Source organism: Tiliqua scincoides, chromosome 5 (genome assembly GCF_035046505.1).
Source record: "Tiliqua scincoides isolate rTilSci1 chromosome 5, rTilSci1.hap2, whole genome shotgun sequence".
Taxonomy (NCBI): Eukaryota; Metazoa; Chordata; class Lepidosauria; order Squamata; family Scincidae; genus Tiliqua; species Tiliqua scincoides.
In genome coordinates, this window is record NC_089825.1 from 103555358 (window position 1) to 103575827 (window position 20470).

General features: G+C 44.1%; 2 protein-coding genes across 2 annotated transcripts; both read left to right on the forward strand.

Annotated features, from left to right (window-relative positions):
• The first annotated feature begins 6160 nt into the window (after positions 1–6160).
• LOC136652760 (vomeronasal type-2 receptor 26-like) lies at positions 6161–8722 on the forward strand. Its single transcript, XM_066629683.1, has 2 exons — positions 6161–6179; positions 7812–8722. Exons 1-2 carry the CDS (start codon positions 6161–6163, stop codon positions 8720–8722), a joined length of 930 nt encoding a protein of 309 aa, XP_066485780.1.
• Positions 8723–16599: 7877 nt separating this feature from the next.
• Positions 16600–18066, forward strand: LOC136652761 (olfactory receptor 13H1-like). The gene is made up of 2 exons (XM_066629684.1): positions 16600–16619; positions 17124–18066. Exons 1-2 carry the CDS (start codon positions 16600–16602, stop codon positions 18064–18066), a joined length of 963 nt encoding a protein of 320 aa, XP_066485781.1.
• Positions 18067–20470: the final 2404 nt, after the last annotated feature.

Here is a 20470-nt window from a genome sequence, read left to right on the forward strand (position 1 = left end):
TTCCACACAAGTGCAATGCCAGCATTTGAGGACTTTCTTCTGACATTAAAGCCTGATGAGACACTGAGGAATTTTCTCTGTTTGTTCTGGGATCTGGGATATATACACTGCCAAAAATGTAAAGGGGAAAATAAACTGAGGAAACCGCCCCTATCTTTCTTTGAGATGAGTATGTCTGGTGAGAGCTACGGTATCTACAATGCTGTCTCTGCTGTGGCACATGCCCTGCATGCCACACACTTGACCAGACAAAGAACGACCCAACACAGAAGCAAATCTAAGTCTTTCATTATTCAGCCATGGCAGGTAAACTTACCAATAGAATGAGCAGAGGCTGGAGTAGGGTGGTGGCTAAGAAAGTGAGCAGTGATTCAAGACTGAATGAATCTCACATCTGCCATGATCACCTTGTGGCCTTAGGGCAAACCTCTCTCTCTCTCTCTCTCTCTCTCTCTCTCTCTCTCAGCCTCAGTTCCCTAGCTATAATACGGAGACAATGGAATCTTTACATTGTCTGAAATCATTCAGGCAACTGGCAGTGGGAAAATTTACTGCAAATTTTGGGTGTAGAATTAGAGATAAAGAACCAACATGAAGTCATATTGAACACTGGTTAGCTCATAAGAAAGTGGGGAAAACTGCCTTTGTCTTTATCATGTCCAAATCAGATCTCCAAGACAAAATTCAGTAGATTCACTTCCATGATGTTATAAACATTGCGATAGTCTCTAACAGTAAATTCACACTGATTTGAAATGATGGCATGGATGGCTAAATGGACTCTAATTGCAACCCCTTCACATTGCTTCAGGCACTATGTTAAAAAGATTGTCTAATATCAGAATGATTGTGTGCTTGAAGACCATTGCTGGTCTTTAACAAACTGTTGTCTGAGCAGTGGACATGCACACGGTTGTAGGATTTCTGGTTTCTCTAGGTTCCCATGTCCATGTGTAGCTCACTGTGCCTAATATCATGGGCTATCCTATGCCACATATCATCCTATTCTGAATGGTTCCTTAGCTGTCAGGACCTTCATGGAGTTTGTGATGCTGAAGGGGGCAGAAATAGTTGGAGGACCCAAATTTCTACGAGAGGAATGCTACTTGTGCTTTTTATTCCAATTCAGAAGCTAAATCATATACTGCCCCCCTCCCCCCCCTCTAGCTCCACAGTTTCCTGAAAAGCATCCGTTTCAACAATGGTGCTGGGCATCAAGTCTTCTTCACAAATGGAGAATTTATCTCTGGCTATGATATCATCAACTGGATCACTTTCCCCAATCAAACCTTCCTTAAAGTCCCAGTGGGAATGATTTCAGCAAGCCAAGAATTCACCATCAATGAGGATGCCATTGTATGGAACAAAAGATTGAAGCAGGTATGAACATAATGCATATCTGATTTAGGAATATTTGTTAAAAGTCATGATTATTTCCTGTTTTGTCTGTCTAATTTGTCTGCACATAATTATCAGGAGTGTCAACTGTTTTTCCATTGTAAAAAGCAGCAAACAGAGACACATTTTCTAAGGCAGTTGGACATGCGTTGGGGAGGTGAAGATGGGGCATGTGTATCCACATCCTTATTCAGATGTGGGAGGGGTCAGCTCAGATTTATTCCCCAAATCAGCTGTGTGACAATATGGTAGTATAATTTTTATGAGAAAAAAATTGTTGTTGTTGTTGTTTTAAATTTAAATTTGTTTAATTTCCTTGCTACCACGTATGCTTGAAGACACATATAAAATGTATACACGGGGAACATTTATTGTGTGTGCGAAGAACAAATACAGTGGCTCAAGGCACAAATCAATGGCATCCCATGTCATGAAGATGGAAGCAGAACTGACTTCCACTTGCCAAAGAGTGGTGGGTGGAGTCCAGCACAGGTGGCACAATAGATGCCTTTTATTGTGGGAATAAGAATACAATAATAGGGATGGGGAACAGGAAAGATAATGCAGTATCATATATAATGTATGTTATACATATAATATAATGCAGTGTACACAACAATAATGTGCACACACAACTTTCAGGTTGCTCCCCCACTGCTGCAAGCAGTGCACTCCTTTTTAGTGTGGCAGCATTGGCAATGCTGGCCGTGGCACAATTGGGGACCTAAATTCATGCGCACACTCACCAAAATCACACCTTTGGAAAAGACAGAAACTCTAAACCAGGGGTCTCTAAACCTTTTGGCCAAATATCTGGCCAAATATCAAATATCTGGCCCACTGACAGATATATATATATATATATATATATATATATATATATATATATATATATATATATATATATATAATGTAAATAAATACATTAGAGATGGAACTTAGATGAATGAATAAATGAATGAATGGGCTTAAATGTCCACAGTTTCTCCAAGCACCGACACAGTCCAAGAAATAAAGCACACACTTAAATGGACCCCCATTTCCCCACTCAGTACCCACAAGCATTTTTGGCTGTGTTTGGTCAGCTGGGCCAGAAGCTCTCAGGAGATCAGAGGCTGGATACAGGCTCGCCATGTGCGGCATCTGTTCCCTGGGTCGGGGTTTGGAGACCCCTGCTCTAAACACATAATCAATGTGACCTTACATGAGAAACAAAAGACAGAGGAGCCAATGATCAGGGTTGCCAAAGGCCCAAGTTATATATCAGAATCTGCTGAGATGACAGTAGGTTCTAGGTGACAAGACACAGTGGTCTCCTGATTCAGCTTGGGGAGCATGTTATTAAAGGGCTTGAAAAGCATACCTAAGAAGACTGGGCAGTAGTCTTAACTTATTCCAGGAAGAAAAGCAGGGCAAACAGTTGGAATTTGCTTTCCTGGCAGCAAGGGTTCTGCAGACACTGGAGCTCTGGTTTATGGTTTTGCTGAAGGATGCACGGAAGAAGAGAGATACCTGCCTTGCTACAAATTGGAACCACGGCCAGCCTTAGGAGCTGCAGGGCCAAATTGGAAACATTTTTTTTGTTGGTCCCCAGGATCACAGCAATATAAATAAAATTTATTAAAGACTTTAGAGCTCTATGGTAGAATGGAAAGCAATCAAAATGTGCGCTTAAAAAGTGCATGCGAGTTAATGGACCAACTGCATCGAAGTACATTTGAATATAACATTGCAGGGTTAGGTGTCCGTTGCAATATGTTAGTGTGTGTATTTGACCAGACTAGAGTAAATTACCCGAGTGTGAGGCCCCCTTATGTGCAGTACCCATTTGGGAGCAATTGATCCAATTGCTTAAAGCCAGCTCTGATTGGCACTTTGGTTCTTAGGTGGCAGTAGTAGAAATGGGGGTGAATGATGCAGCACCAGCAAGTGTCAGAGCAATCTATGAGCTGCAGCAATAATAGTTAGCATGGGGAATGGCTAAACAAGTCACAAAGAACCTGGGACCCAGCTTTTTGTACCCAAAATCCCTGTTGGGAATTATCGAGGCTATTGTAGGATGAACTCAGCAAGGACATGTCATTTGTACCTTGATGGCCCTTGATGGGCCATCCTTGCCTCTTAGTTCTGAATCCTGCCAGAGGAATTGCAGAATATTCCTTCATTGCTAGGGAATCCTGTGCCTGAATTATCGTATAATTGCTGATTGATTTTTCAGTGCAGTTTGTGAAGGAGCGAAGGTCAGTCATTTTGTCTTCACTAACAATGTTGGTCAGGATGCTTCCTTGATTTGGTTTCTTTACTTGCTTGGTTGGTAAATGCCCTGACTCAACAAGGTGCAGGCAGTCATTAGATTTGACAAAAAGTGCTTCATCTTATCTAGCCTGCAGCAGTGGGGGGTGGTTTATGTTGATAAACCGAAGTTTTATCTTTTTTTTTTTTTTTTTCCTGAGGCCTGTGGGATCTGATGCCTCCACACCATTAATAAATGCCAAAAAACTGCTCTGGATCATGCTTGCTTGGCAAGCATACAGTACTACCTACACATGCACAAAAAAAAATGTTTTTAAGAAAAATTCAGTGAACAACCACCATCCCTTCTCATTCCCCATCCTCTTTCCCCTTGTTTTCTGCTTTATTCCTCTTGTTGTGTCTTCACCTCCTCTCCAAACTCTCTAGATTCTCCTCCCTTCACTGCTCCTCCTTTCCTTTATTCTCCTCTCTGTCTTCCAATTCAGTCTTTCCAATGTCTCTCTCCTTTTCTATTTCTAAAGGTTCAATCCTATCTAAAACTAGTACCAGTAGGCAGTAGCATAGCGAAAGATTGTGTAGCCTGGTGCCAAGCTCAAAATGTTGCCCCAGAAGTGATGTCACAACCAGAAGTGATGTCACAGCTGGGCTTTTTAAAAAGTGAAAATTGGGAGGAATCCAACTCCTCCCCCCAGCAGCTCCCCACCCACTTGCTCTGTTGCCTCCTCCCAGTCAGTGGCATAGCTAAGGCATCTTTCTGCTACCTGGGGTCAAATAACATTTGTAGCCCTCCCAACAAAATCAACTTAAATAAATAAATAAATAAATAAATAAATAAATAAATAAATAAATAAATAAAAAGTGTGCCCCTGGGTGAAGAGGGATGGTTATTCTCTCCCTGCTAAATATAAAAGGGGCACCACTTGAAAAAGTGCCTTTTTACCCAGTTAGCAGGGGTAACTGTATTATGATACATGGAAATGAGAGCTGATTCATATTAACCCCTTATTGGTTTCATGCTATATCGTGATAATATGTCAATAACATGTCATTGGCTCTCAGAATAATCAGTCTCATAGGTCAGTTTTGAGTTAAGAAAATCCACTTTTTGTTATGTTTTCATTTTCTGGTTAATTGGCCAAAACCTTTGATAGAATACAGATATTCCAATGTAGTTTGTTTCATTGCATTCTGCATTAAATTACCTTTCCAATGATATATAACATGATGGTATTATTCTTACATACCAAGATTTTCACAATTTTGGTCACTAGTGTCAAGTTCAGCTTGCTGTCCCCCTAAAGCTTGATGCCAAGTGCAGCTGCTACCACCTGCACCCCCTTAGCTACACCACTGCCAGTAGAACACATAAAGTGATTTACAGTAGCACAAGCAGTTGGCACCCTAGCAGGATGGCTGGAGCCTTCCCATGTGCTTTGGCAGATGGCAGGAGGCCCACTGGGGCAAGTAAGCTCAGTGCAAGGGTGAAAAGGGGTGGAGAAAGGTGAAGAGGAGGAGGAATGGGAAAGAGGTGGACAGAAAGGGGAGGAGATAGGGTGAGGATGGGCAGATTGGGTCTGGGGTGGATTCAGCTGTGGCAATCCCTACCGAATCTGAACCCCCTTCCCTGGTCTGATCCATCTGCTCAAGTCAAGGAGAACCAGATATATCATTGCCACAGGTCTGTGTTGATCCATAATGTCTATTGGGGCTTACAAATGTCCCCTTACCCAGAGGAGACCTCCAGCAACCCAAATGTCCTCAAAGGATGCAGTAGTGGTCATGTCAGCACTGCTGAATTGCTGCATGGGGGTTTATGTAGGATTGGGCTGCCCCTTACCGTTTATCTCCTTTCTGCCATCCCAGCGGTCCAGCATTGGGAGTGGTCCAGTAACTTTTGAAGGTGATATGCGCTAGGCCCACCTCCCCAAAGCAGATCCCTATCAACTGTGATACCAGAAGCCTGGGTTGCTGGGTTCACAGTTCTCTAGGAGTCAGTAAGCGTAACCATCGATAGGTGAGCGTGGCTCAGAATTGTTAGAAGAGTGACACTGTGTGAGTAAGGTCTGTACAATGTGGGTATGGATATGTATGTATTCATCCCCTCCAGTAGGGGAGGGGCGACCTGAGCCTGCATTTGGGAAGCCTCTCTGAGGGACAGCAGTTACTAGTCAGTTCCAAGTAAGTGTTGCTCTCTCCTAATTCGTTTAGACATCTCATTTGCTTCTTTTCCTGTCTTGCTGTTTTATGTCTCCTTGCCTAAGCAGCCATGATCAGTTGCTTCTTTTACTCTTATTCTGTAGTATCTATAAAAATATTTTCTGTAATTCATCTCTGTGGTGTATGAACTTGTTTTACTCGCAGTTTGGTTAACAATAAGATCCTGTTTAAAAAAAAATTCTAGGTGCCACCTCATTCCACATGTGTTGAAAGCTGCCAGCTTGGATACAGCAGGAAGATTTGGGAGGGGAAACCCAGTTGCTGCTATGATTGCACTCCATGCTCAGATAACATGATTTCTAATCGAACAGGTAAGTTCGAGAATAAAATCAGTGGACCGTGGCATTTTGAAAGAATTCTTATACAGGTTTCATTCTCAATTATTGGCAGTTAATTGTCAAGTTACTACAGAGGGAGGGAGGAAAGTCTGGGCTGGGTCATTCCATTCAAAAGTCTAAAGCAAAATGGTGAAATGGTAAATAAATGGGCAAGGTGAGTGGAGAAGGAGTCACCACTTGTTTGATTTGATCTCGTACTTCATTTGTGAAATGCTTAAAAATAACAACAATCAAATTCCTCACAAACGGAATGCAAAAGGAAAAGTTGATGCACCAAACTGCAGCCTAAACAGATCATCCAGAATTTATAGCCACCCAAACCATAGCAAAACCAAAGCTAAGCAAAATGTGAGAAGGGCAGCCCAATCTGGTGCAGCAGGGCCATGTGGCCTACACTGTATCCCGTGCTGGGTTTGAGCAGGTGGGAGGTCTTCTCAGGGTAAGGGAATATTTGTTCCTTTATGCTGTGTTGAGCCCCAGTCTGTCCAACGGGGCTGCTTGTATCAGCGCCAGTGAAATTGCTGATGCAAGTCTGAGAAGCCTCATGTAGGGTTTTCAGAACTGGGAGAGGGAATAAGATTCATTGTAGGTCTCCTCCACCAATTCAGCCCCTCTCCTGTGCCTGAACCACCCTGTCCCTACCTCTCCTCACCCCAAAACACCCTCACTGCCACTATTCTGCTATTCCCCGCCCCTGCACCACCCAGTGTAGTACTCACCAGCACCAGTACTCGCCACCCCTTCGTGCAAAAATCTGCCCCCCCTCAACTGAGGCTCACGGAGCCTTGCACAAACTGAGCCCACGTCAGGGAAGCCACTCTGAGGTTCCCCAACACTATAAACTATGCTTCCAGAAAACTGGAAGCACAGTTTCCGACCCCAATGGGAGCCTCAGAGAGGCTTCTGTGGGGTCCTAGAGGCTCGCGCCTGGGGCATTTGCCCCATCAAACCTAATGGTAGGTCCGCAACTGCTCACCAGTGCTGACAGTTATTCCTCCAGATTCAGGACCAGCAGGACTCCTACTTGTATGGTGCCGCAAACATACTTGATGGCTTGTTACTGACACCTAGTGCTGGTGCAGCATGATTAAAATTGGGCCATAAATCATCTGAGAACTAAGACGAGTCTTCTATGGACTAACCTGCATCTAAAAAGTTACCTAAATTCAATTAAGGGCACAATGCTAACCAACTTCCCAGCACTGACATAGCTGTGCCATTGTAGCATGCACTGCGTCCTGCAGTGGGGAGGCAGTGAAGGGGTAAGGGCATGTTTGTTACCTTTCCTTGGAGCTGCATTGTGGGTAGGTCAGTGCTGGAAAGGTGGTTAGGATTGTGCCCTAAGCCTCAATAAAGACCCCTGGGAACTACTGAGTGAGCTGTGCCATTGGCCACTACAGAGGATCCCATTGTATGAAGTAGCTTTCCCTCATCTGTGCATGTTAATGTGTATTCAGAGCACACCTGGCAACACATTTTACTTTGTATATAAAGTTGCTGATCTTAACTCTAATAAAAAACTAAAGATTTTTGAAAATTTAATGCATTTATTAATCACCTGGTTTATGAATGAACACAGCTCCAGACCCCATTTGTCCCTTTTAGATGCAGATCGTTGTGTTCCATGTGCAGAAGGTCAGTACCCAAACAAGAAACACGATCACTGTACTGCAAAGGTCATAACTTTCATTTCGTACAACGAGTTCATGGGCACTCTTATGGCTGCTTTTGCCATTACCTGTGCTGTGATCACAGGTCTGGTGATGCAAAGCTTTCTCAAGAACTGGGATACTCCCATTGTCAAAGCCAACAACCGGAAGCTCACCTGTGTTCTTCTCAGCTCCATCCTGCTTTGCTATATCTCTTCCCTGCTATTCATTGGGAAACCTGGAAAGATGACCTGCATTCTGAGACAACCGGCTTTTGCCATAATTTTCTCAGTGGCCATTTCTTGTGTCTTGGCAAAAACAATCATGGTGGTCCTTGTATTCATGGCCTCAAAGCCAGGAAGTAGAATGAGGATATTTCTAGGACAGAAAGTGGCCAATTCCATTGTTCTGACCTGCTCCTTCATTCAAGTGGCCATCTGTATTGCATGGCTATCAATCTCACCTCCATTCCCAGATGCTGACATGCACTCAGACATTGAGCACATCATACTGGAATGTCATGAAGGGTCTCCTTTCATGTTCTATGGTGCCCTTGGCTACATGGGCTTTCTGGCCATCATCTGTTTCACTGTGGCTTTCCAAGCCAGAAAACTGCCAGATGCTTTCAATGAAGCCAAGTTCATCACCTTCAGTATGCTGGTCTTTTGCAGTGTTTGGATCTCCTTTCTTCCAGCCTATCTGAGCACTAAGGGGAAAACAGTTGTGGCAGTGGAAGTGTTTGCCATCCTGGCCTCCAACACTGGGTTGTTGGCCTGCATCTTTTCCCCCAAGTGTTACATTATTGCTCTAAGACCTGATCTCAACACCAAGAAACTTCTAACAGAGAAAATAAATTATGGACCTTGATTCTAAAGGCTAATTATTTGTGGTCCACTGTATGTATCTGGGATAAACAACTGTACTTAGCAGAAAGCAGCTTTAGAAAGATCTTTGAGAAGAAAAGAATGGCAAAGTACTTCTTCAAAAAAAGAAAAAAAATCCCCTGGATGCAGAATCATCTTTGTATAGTTCACATGGGACATGCATGTAGCTTTTTCTGTGAATTGTCTCTCTTCAATTAAGGGCCCAGTTCTATCCAATTTTCCAGTGCCGGTGCTGCTGTGCCAATGGGGTATGCACTGCTTCCTGTGCTGGGGGTGCAGTCACAGAGGCCCTCAAAGTAGGAGAACACTTGTTCCCTTACCTTGGGGCTGCATTGTGGCTGCACCGGTGCTGGAAAGTTGGATAGGATTGGGCCCTAAGTCTGCAATCCTATATATATTTTCCTGGGAGTAAGTGCCATTGAAAGTGATGGAATTTACATTTATTTATTATTTATCTTTTTGATTTTTACACCGGCTTCTCCCCAAAGGGCACCCAAGGCGACTAAGCAATAATATATAAGACATAAAAGATAATACGTAAAACTATAAAATAGACATAAAACTCTGAACCATAAAAATACACTTTAAAAAACCAGCAGCAGCATATATATTTACATCTGCGTAAACTTGTATAGGACTGCTCTGTAAGCCTCAAGTAGTAAAAAAATTGAGGTTGGACCATGTGACAGGTACAGACCAATCCTACCTAAACCTCCCCATGCTAAAGGAGCACAGAAGATTTAGCAAGTGGAAAATCTCCTCCAGGTAAGGGGACATCCCTCCCCTTGACCCAGGGAAAGCACCAGCTGCCGCTCTAGCTCAACTTGGCCATTCACCAACAAAATCACTGGAGCAATGTTTATTGATCCATGTTGCCAAATGGGAAGGGAAGGGGAATAGGAAACAGTGCACACCAGTTCCACCAGTCCCAACCACCCTGCGGACCCAAACTCACCACCACCACTATCGCCACCCTCCAACACTCCATTTTGCCCCTCCTTACCCCTGCGCTCTCCCCGTCCCTGCACATAACTTCCTTGCTCTGATGGGTGCCATTCCTTATGCTGGCACCGGCAACAAGGCTCTGGCCTTCCCGCTGGCACTTTTTGAAGGCATGCTGTCACAATGTGCTTTATGGCACATATATGACAGTGTGCACCACAAACAGAGAATAGGATTTTGCTATTAGACAGGATGGTGGTAAACAAACTGAAGCTGAATCCTGATAAGACCATGGTCCTCTAGGTAGGGCATGCTGACACTATTTTTGGGATGGGGTTGCACTTCCCCTGAATAGGTGAGATCCCTTCTTAGCAGTCCTCCTGGAGCCTGCACTGTGCCTGAAAGCCCAGGTGACAGCTACCACCTGGACTGTTCTCACAAGCTTTGGTGGGTCCTTCTGCAGTGGTCCTGCCTTAAGAGGTCACTTCTAGTCATTGTTATTTATGTGCTGAACACATCTAGATCAGACTTATGCTAGTGGGGTGTGTATTGGGGCTATCATTGAAAACCATTCAGATGCTTTAAGTAGGCCAGAACACCACCCAGCAGATTACTGACAGAGACAAATAGATGCACATATAATACCTATTCTGCACCATCTACACTGGCTGGCAACTGGTTTGCTGGAATATTTGAAACAGTCTTGGCCTGTTAATTTAACAAACCTTAACAATCTGATGGCAAAAAGAGGCAGGCATGATCTGAGGTGGCCCTACTAACTCACTTCCCAGAATGTCGCAGTTGCAGTCTTCAGGAAAAAGCTGAAAATGTTATTTGACAAGATCTCCCCTACTTCGTATCAGTTTAACTGCACTGTTGCTATTGGTTGTAATGCTGCTACTGTTGTTGTTGTGACAATATAAAAAGCTTTAGTTTAAGATGTCATTTCAGGTGCTTTCAATTTTCACTGGTACTTAATAAAAGTGTGGAAACTGAAACTTAAGGTGTTCACCTGAAACACTTTAATGCATCTTTTGTGTAGTCTCCTAAGTTATACCACCCTTGCAAATTAGGAAACATGCATCCAGCCCATATGCCTTGATCATTCAGCTCAAAATTGGGCAGGGGAGAAATGCATCCAGGCAGAATTTCAACAGGTAGTCAGTTGCAAGACTTGCTAGTCATCTGCAAGATGTGCCTGTTGAATGTGTGCCTAAGGCACCTCAGTCTGAAGCAATCTGATCCACAGCTCTGGCTGCTTACTACTTCCAGAGGTCAACCAGAGCTACATTTGAGACATCAGCCCTAGTAGCAGGAAATTGCCCCAGAGCCATCAGGAATCCAATAGGCTCTATAAGCCTCTGTGGGTAGACAGACAAGGTGACCTCCACTATGCAGAAGTAAGAGGTCATGAGAAGCCTAGACCCTACAAGGATGTGGTCTGTCCATGACAAAGGAGAGATCTTATAGCCCAATCCTAACTGAGCACAACTGAAGTTCCATTTTCACAAAATGGCCACAGCCAGCTGTCCATGGGAGTGCAGGTAATAGGAAGAATGGTGATAGGAAGAATGGGGTGGGGAAGGGGAGCAACAGGAGATTGTCTTGGCATAGAAGTGGGTGGAATGAGGTAGATTGGGAGGGGGAGTGGTGGATCCCACCTGCATTGACTTTTTTCTCCTCCTTTATTAGTAAATAATTAAAACAGCAATAGAATAACAATACAAAGCAGCAAATACAAGAAGATAAAAATCAAAAGAGGAAAAAAGGATCAACTGTAAATTGTGTGTGTGTGTAAATAAATAAAGAATGTATGAGACTGGGAACCCATCACATATCCTGCCCCCATCCTGGGAGCTAATTCACTCACTCCCTGCCCCCATCACTGACCAACCACCTCCGCTCCTGACCACCCCATTTCCCACACCACTTGTATCTTCACAACAATGCGAAATGTAGCAGCCTAAGCAGAGCCGGCCATTGGAGCTGCGGGACAAGACAGTGTAAAGAGGCTGTTTAGGTTTATATCAAGAATTCCATTTTGCTAAGACAGGACACTGATTGGACTGGATCCATGCCCCCTATTGCATAGGCCTTATCCTGCTGCCTGTTGATGTTTGCTTAGTCTCGTCCCGGTAGCGTGCAGGCTGGTTGCCTGCACTTTCTGTTCTTCAGTTGAGCAAGAATCTTCCTTTGTTAAGCAACAAACACCCATGTTTCAGTTGCTATTCAAGAAAAACAGAGGTAATGGGCATGGGGGTGGTGTATTTTTGCAGGGTTCCCAAGGATCCACAGTTTCTGTATCTGCAGTAGCCCCCAGAACAAAACCCCCACGGATACATGGGGAAATGTCTGTATTCTCTTCCCCATTCACAATTACATGAAGGCATCCAAAACAATGACCTTTAAGGCACACAGACAAAGTAACTTCAGAAAGTTAATAGAACTTCAAAAATAACTGAGACTCTGGAGATGATGCCCAATGGGAATACAGAAACAAAGACGGCAAATGAGATCCCAAAGCCACTCCTAAGCATAGTGTCATATGTATATAAAATTTCCCTTCAGAAAGAGAGGATCCCTTTCCCCTCTTAAAATTCATGTCCATCAGGTAGACATTTGTTAGACCTTTGTTTCCTTTTTTATTTTTCTCTCTGCTCTCTCAGCTCCTGCTTCCACTTCTTCTAATAGAATATTTCACCAAGCATCATTACTTATTGAACAGATGAAAATCAATAGGAAATGGAAATTTGATCTTGTTTACATCTTCAACTTTCAAGATTTTTTTTTTATTTCAAGAAACCGGCTCATTTAAGCTTTGCATATAGAAATTTAGGTATTCCACCACAGTTTGAAGTTCTGATATCAAGCCATGTGTGCAAGAAGCTGCTCCAAGGAGACAAGTGTTAAGTAGGCAAGTGATTTGATTCATTGTTACTTTTGGGGAAAGATTTGCATTAATGGCTCATGTTACATTCTACAGCAAACTCTTTTACTATAGCAGAAGTAATTTTTCTCTGCCAGTAAGTTTGCATGTTCCATACAGAAGTTGCTGCTCTTTCCTTAAAACATGGAGTTCTATCTATCTATCTATCTATCTATCTATCTATCTATCTATCTATCTATCTATCTATCTATCTATCTATCTATCTATCTATCTATCTATCTAATTTGAAAGAAATCATCCTATTTTTTAATATTTCACAACCAATTATATATTTTTTATTTTTTCATCATACTTTTCAATAGTAGTAAGTAAATGACAGCAGCATGATTTGCAATTATGCTGCTAGGAATTCTAAAATATCTGAAACAAAAATCTTTTGTCAAAAGGACTATTCTATGGTTTCATTGACAATTTTCTGCAATATACATTTAGCACATTGAATATTTCAAGGGAAATTGGGACCAGAACCACCCCCCTGCCCCAAAAAGAAGTCTTGAAATCTATTCTGTTTAATTATATTGCTAGATCTTGTTCATCTCCAACAGAAGTAGTGCAGAGGAAAGTAAAAGGAAGATGGGGTTGGCTCAGGATCACTTCTCCCTGCCAACCTGATGTTTCATAGGCAGTAGGGAGAGATCTCATTTTTGAAAGCTTTTAGCTTTAGAAATCATGCTTCTAAACATTGATTTGTATTGATATACATATTTTTTCTTGCTATATTGAGCAAGAACGATTTCCAAGTCATCATGGAAACTATTATGCACCGTAGTCTTTAACTTGTCACATGTTGCTTGTTGGCATCCTTTAGACTCAGAAGACTCTGGTATCGCGCTCTGAATGCTGGTTCTGGAACAGCGTCTAGTGTGACTGAAAAGGGCAATTTGGGAGTGACAATCCCTTCCACACTGGGAGCAAGTATAGTGTGTCCCTGGTCTGTCTACCTGGCTATGGGCCTTCCTTCTTTGCCTCAGTCTGTTGGGCAAGTGTCTCCTCAAACTGGGAGAGGCCATGCTGCACAGCCTGCCTCCAAGCGGGATGCTCAGAAGCCAAGGTTTCCCATCTGTTGAGATCCATTCCTAAGGCCTTCAGATCCCTCTTGCAGATGTCCTTGTATCACAGCTATGGTTTACCTGTAGGGCACTTTCCCTGCACTAGTTCTCCATAGAGGAGATCCTTTGGGATCCAGCCATCGTCCATTCTCATGACATGACCAAGCCAATGCATGTGAAAACATATTACTGAATCTACTCTACAAAATGAGTCTTTGGGGACAATGTACTGTATGCGTCAGAAGTAGAAGTATGTTATTTAAAAATGGACACACAGGTAGCTCAGTCCTATGCTTCCCAGAGCCCCGAGGAACAGCTGTGCCAAAATGGTGACTGTTGTATCCTGTAGGTTCTGGAAAGCCAACACCTTCTTTTGTCCTCTTTCCTGAGGAACACCCCAGCCTCTGTGATGGGGTACTCATGTCTGTGTAATCTATTTTGCCAGCACAGACATTGCAGGGCTTAGGATCCAGTGATCCCGCCATCCTGGGCTTGTCCCATAGAAATGCCCCTGCAGACAGTGCATAGACTTCTTGCAATTAATAAATTAAGTATTCTTGTAAATTAATAAATCTTGTAATTAATAAATTATATGTAATACAGGTGGAGCCTATTTATCTGCGTTAGTTCCATTCCGTGTCTTGGTGCAATTAACAAAAACATTGTGCTCAATTCCATAGAGTTACGCAAATACACTGCAGCCTGACACTTCCAGATGGAAGGAAACTAAGGCAGCTGTTATCAATCCCCTCCCCTCCGCTCCGTACTCAGCCCTCCCCCATTCCCAGCTGTCCGGCTTCTTTCACAGGTGGGATGCTGAGCTTTTAAGAGTCGACTCAGATGCGTTTATACTCAAAAGTAAACCCCATTGTAGTCAATGGGGCTTACTCCCAGGAAAGTGTGGAGACGATTGTAGGCTAAATCTCATGCTTTGCTTGGTGGGAAGGCTTGCTAGAGTTGATGATTGCCTGCACCATGGGGGGGGAGGAAGTCACTCCTGTCAGGGGCTTGCTGCCTGGCCAGCCCCTGCCTTACATGGAGGTGCAGGGGGGTGGAGAACAGGCAGGGGAGAGCCAAAGGAGATGGAGGGCAGACCCCACCAGTTGCCCCTGCAGGCTGCCAGGGATGGCAGGGAGCTGTGGGTGGTAGGAGGAGCAATCCCCTGAGAGGCGCCTGGCCACCTGCCCACAGTGACACAGGCAGCGTGGCTCTGGCGAGGGCTGCTCTTCACCTCACCTCACCTGCAGCTGCCTGGGAGGTGGGGAAGGGAGCCCCGCGGCTGGGTCTGGTGGGGGAAGACGAGCGGGGAAGCACACTGGCCCGCAAGCGGCCTCCCCCGTGGATGCTGCTGGGTCTTTTTGCCCCATGGGGGGGCTCAGCCAGGAGCAGGGTGGTGGGGAGAAAGACGGGGAGGAGGAGCAGGAGGCAGGCTGGGCCATAGAGCCACTCAGCTGGCGAGCAAGCCTCCCCACAGACTCAGACAGCAGGGCGGGGTTGGCTCCAGGACCAGGTGCGTGGGCTGACTGGATGAGAGGGGTGGAGCCGGGAACTCCATAAAGGCCAGGGAGGCCAATGATGAGGAGGAAGCTGGGCAAGGCTAACAGCCAGGAGGAAGGCTGCATGCCCATGAGACCCAGGCTACCTTAGAAGCCAAGGAGGGGGACCCGGGTGGATCTAACCCCCCTTTTTGGACCTGAGGCCACTCAGCCTCACCCCAGGGACCTGCCACAGGGTGAGTCTGAACCTCTTTTTGGCTGGAGGACCCTCAACCCCCTCTCCGGGATCTGACAACTCCCTGGGTTTTTTAAAACAATCCCCTCTGTTGCTACCACACCTGCCCCTGTGTGTGTGTGTGTGAGTGAGAGAGAGTGAGCTCCACCTTGCTGCACGTGTTCTGGCTATAGAGGTTTTCCATGCCCCTTCCCCTCTTCAGCCTTTTTGCTGGCTCAGGAGCTCCAGGAATGTTACTGTTCCTTGCAAGGGGAACCTCTTCCAGGGCTATTTCCCTGCTTGGGAGAGGCAGAGTCTTTCTGCAGTGTTTTGAGCTGCCTGGAAAAGGAGCAAGACGCCAGTGCTGCAGGGCAAAGGTGTGTGTGACCTTCAGTTCCCCCACCCCATTCGCATTGAGACAAATCCACAGATAAAAAATCCGTGGATAAATAGGCTGCACCTGTATAGTTTGAAATTTAATAATAAGTAATATAGGGCGAAATCCTAACCAACTTTCCAGCATTGATTTAGCTGCAATGCAGCCACAAGTTAAGGTAACAAACATGCCCTTACCTTGTGAAGGCCTCCTTGATTGCCTCCCCAGTGCAGGATGCAGTGCGTGCCACATTGACACAGCTATGTCCATGTTGGAAAGTTGGTTAGAATTGTGCCCATAGTGTTTAAATTAAATATAAGAAATCAATTTACAAGTGTTTTTAGCTTTTATTTTTTGTCATGTCTTATATTTTTCCAGGATGTCCTACATTTTGGGGTGCCTTGTCCTTACATCTGGTTACCCTGGTGCTGGTGGAGAACACATTCCACCAGCGCAAACTGCCATAAGATTGTAGCCATAAGGAGTTTTGACCACATTTCTGCAGAAATAGATTGCAACAATTTTCTTATTTAATTACATTTCTACAGAGTCTGTTTTCACCACTTGTGAATTCTAACAGTGTTTAATTTGTATCATTTTATAATTCTTTTTTTTTTTCAGATTCAGCCTTCTGAATTTCCCCTTGCTCTTCTTCCTCCCCTTGTTTTCACATGAAATCATAGGAAAATTTTCGAGAATCCATATTTTACAAGCCTAAGGCAGGGGCAGCAACAACAACAAGTCTTAATGGCTAATAGCCCTGTCCTAGCCAACCTCCCCCACATGGATGCAGTGGCGCAAGCGAATGATCCGCTGCATCCTATGGGGAACTGGCAATGCTGATGGGCTCATCAAGGTAAGGGGACATCCTTCCTCTTGTTCTGGGATAAGGCCCAGCTGCCAAAATGCGACCTGTGCCTGCTAAATTGCTGGCACAAGTGCACATTGACTCATATCCACGGATCATGCCCCAAAAGGGGGATAATATATGGCATGGACCTCTGCTGCCAATCCTGCCCCATGGGCCTGATCCACGCAGAGCCACACCCTTCCCACCATCCCTCTGACCTGTTACACCCAGTCCACACTGCTCCTACTCTTCTGCTTCCCGGTACAGATATCACCTGCTCCAGTGCATGTCAATGGTGCAGGTCTTCCCTCTGGCTATACTAACTCCTGAGCTGTTGCAACATAGCTGACAGCACATTTGCTACAGTCTGCACCAACAGACGTGTTCTGCTGATGCAGAGGGGGGATAGGACTGGGTCATAACATTTCCATTGTGGTCTACAGTTATACTTGCATTCTCATATTTTATATATTGTTCAGTTATATTAATTTCATCTGTTCTTCTTTCCAGATTCATCCTGATGCAGGTAGCAGAAGAAAACGAGACATTAGTGACTGAATTTGTCCTCATTGGATGCTCCCTTTGGATCAAGCAGAGGATGGTCTTGGTGATTTTCTTAGCTGTTGCCTACTCAGCAGCACTCATTGGGAATGGAATTATCATCATGGTGGTCATCTCTGAACCAAAGCTCCACAACCCCATGTATTTCTTCCTCTGTAATCTCTCAGTTCTTGACTTCTGCATTATAACAACAACAGTTCCACAGTCCATAGCCAATTGCTTAGAGGATAGACCAGTGATGTCGCTTCAAAGATGCTACATCCAAATGGTGACTTCTACCATGCTGACGATAACTGAATACTTGCTTCTGATGTTCATGGCTTATGACCGTTACGTGGCCATCTCCACACCCCTGCACTACATGATGATCATGAACTGGACTGTTTGCATTCTGCTGGTGACTGTTGCATGGGCTGGTGCTCTGATTATTGTCCTAGTTCCTCTATTTGTTATGAAGATTAAATTATGTGGAAACTACATTGTTAACCACATAGCATGTGAGCTTAAAGCCTTCATCAAACTCTGGTGTATAGATTGGCGTTTATACCAAGTTGCTTTCTACCTTGTCAGTCTCCTTGTCCTAGTTTTCCCCATCTGCTTCATCCTCTTTTCCTATGTGCGCATTCTTGTGGCCATCCTGAGGATGAACTCAGAAGGAAGCAGAATGAAGGCCTTTTCCACATGTGGCTCCCACCTGGCTGTGGTGACCATGTATTATGGCACAAGCATAGTTAGCTACTCACTTCCTCAGACCAAAGAAACCCATTTAAGTGACTTGATTATTTCTCTTTTTTATTACGCGCTGACACCTGTGTTTAACCCTTTAGTTTATACACTCCGAAACAAAGTCATTTTGGAAGCTCTCAAAACGCTCTTTGGTCAGAAAAGGTGAAGACTTATTGCAAACATTTTAATATGGTAAATTAAGTGGCTTTCATGTGATTTTCCTGCCTAGAGTGTGACTTATGGCTAAAATAAGTAAGAATGGATGACAGAAACTGAAGAGCAAACTGAGAGATCTGTGAGAGGCTTTAGCCTATAGAAAAAAATATCTACACCTTGAAATGTTTTGTTGACTTTTCTAAAGTATCCATTGGTCCCTCACGTATTGCCCAGCGGAGTTCTACCCAGTGTAAGGCAATGGTGTCAAACTTGTTTCATGCTGAATGACATTCATGATGCCTGCTGAGGGCCGGAAGTTATGTCATTAGGAAGGAATTGATGTAATTAAACATGTCATAATCAAAAATAAGCACTTTTTTCTTACTTAGGAACTCATTAGCTGCAAAAAACAGAAGAGAAAATACACAAATCTTGATCATATTTCAAGATATGAGAGAGCCCAATTTTCACGTGGGCTGTCCTTTCAGCAGTAACACCACAACACGGCTCAGCAGATGATAGTCTGAGGGCAGGATAAAAAGCTTCCGTGGGCTGCATCCAGCCCCTGGGACTTATGTTTGACACCCCTGGTGTAAGGGAATTGATATTTCCTTACTCAAGGATACTCCAGCGGCTGCTATAGATCCACAGAGTAAAGGTACAGCCATTTTGCCTTACTAAAGCATGCAAGCCCCACCACCACTACAAGGTAGTGTAGGGCAGTTGTTGTTGCAAGGTGAAGCTTTTTGGTTTAAGATGTTATTTCAGGTGCTTTCAATTTTTACTTGTGCTCAATAAAAGTGTGGAAATAAAAATATGGACATTTCAGGTGTGTTTAAGGTGTACACCTGAAATTCCACATGAAATAAGCAATGCATACTTTTGTAGCCTCCTAAATTATACTACCTTTACAAATTAGGATTAATGTACTTACCCTCTTATCTACCCTCTTCCTTGATCGTTCAGCTCAACACTGGACTGGGGAAAAACTCATCCAGGCAGGATTCCCCAATATGAAGAAGTAAGGGGTCATGAAAAGCTCAGACCTCACAACAAAGTGGTTTGTCCATGACCAAGAGCAGTGATGGGAGGAAAGGGAGGAACAGGGGATTATGAATGGCATGGAATGGGATGGAGGGTGGCAAATTGGAAAAGGGAGTGGCTCAGCCTTCCCGCATTAACTTTTTACTTCCCCTATATTCATGAATAATAATAGAAAAAATATTACAGTAACAATACAAAGCAGAAATACAACAAGAGAAAGATAAAGGGACACAAAAGGATAAAAGTGTAAATTTTATACATGCTCACATGTAGACGTGCACACACATACATATGTTTATACAGGTTGAGCCTCATTATCCGCATGGGTTCCATTCCAAGCACTCATGTGGATGGCAAAAAACGCACTATAGCAAATCAATTGAAAAAACAAAGTTTCTTTGCTCCGTGGATTGAAAAACAACCTTGCTGACCTTTGTGATGTAAGATAAGAGTCATTAAGAAGACAATCCATCAATCAGTCGTCCTCCAAGCTACCCCCTCCCTTCACCAATACAAAGTGATCACCTTTCTTTCAGTGCTAAGGGGGAAGGGAGGGGCCCCTCTGGAGAGAGAAGGATTGATGGATTGTCAGCCAGCTGCCCCCCCACCCTCATTAGGAGGCTGTTGTTAAAGAACTGTTCAGTTTTTTAAACTGATTTTAAAGGGGTGCATTTTTCCCCTTCTCCAGGAATCAGCACATTCTTTCTCATTTGCAGTGGCCATTCATGTTGAGTCAAATCCATGTATAAAAAACCTGTGTATAAATAGGCTGGACCTGTACTGGCATCCCTTATATCTGGAGGGGTTTGGTTCCAGACCCTCCCCCATACCATGAATCTGCATATAACAACAACAACAACAACAACAACTAGGTATTTATATACTGCCTTTCTGGTCATCGGATTACTCTTCTGATTTTATTCAGGGTGATTCACATAGGCAGGCATTTCTAAATCCCTCAAGGGGATTTTTACAATCATAGAGTTTCTCTCTTTCAAGAACCAACAATATTTCAGATGGATCTTCCTGGTTTGGTCTCACTTCTGGCCTCCAGTTCTCCCACGCAGGCTGACAAGCAGCTCCATCTCTCACATGGAGGGCAGCCAAGACACTTCTTGCTCACACCAAGAGCAGGTGGAATCACTCAGCTGGGCTTGTCAGCTGCTTCAAGATCTCGTCATTACCCAGCACCCCCCAATAAAGACACAGGCAAGGGTATATGGTACAAAGGACCACTTTATTAACTATTTAAATATACTTCAGATTGCAACAGGGCCTAACAAATAAGTCATGCGGGTTCTACATGGGGGAAACGGAGCTGCCCGTCTACTTCCCCCTATAGTGATTTGGGCGACCACACCAGACTCAGG

What these genes read in the sequence shown, in the direction of transcription:
- LOC136652761 (XM_066629684.1), top strand. Translation starts at nt 16,600, where the DNA reads ATGCTGATGGGCTCATCAAG. An exon ending in ATGCTGATGGGCTCATCAAG is followed by an intron (nt 16,620 to 17,123) that starts GTAAGGGGACAT and finishes TCTTCTTTCCAG; the next exon opens with ATTCATCCTGATGCAGGTAG.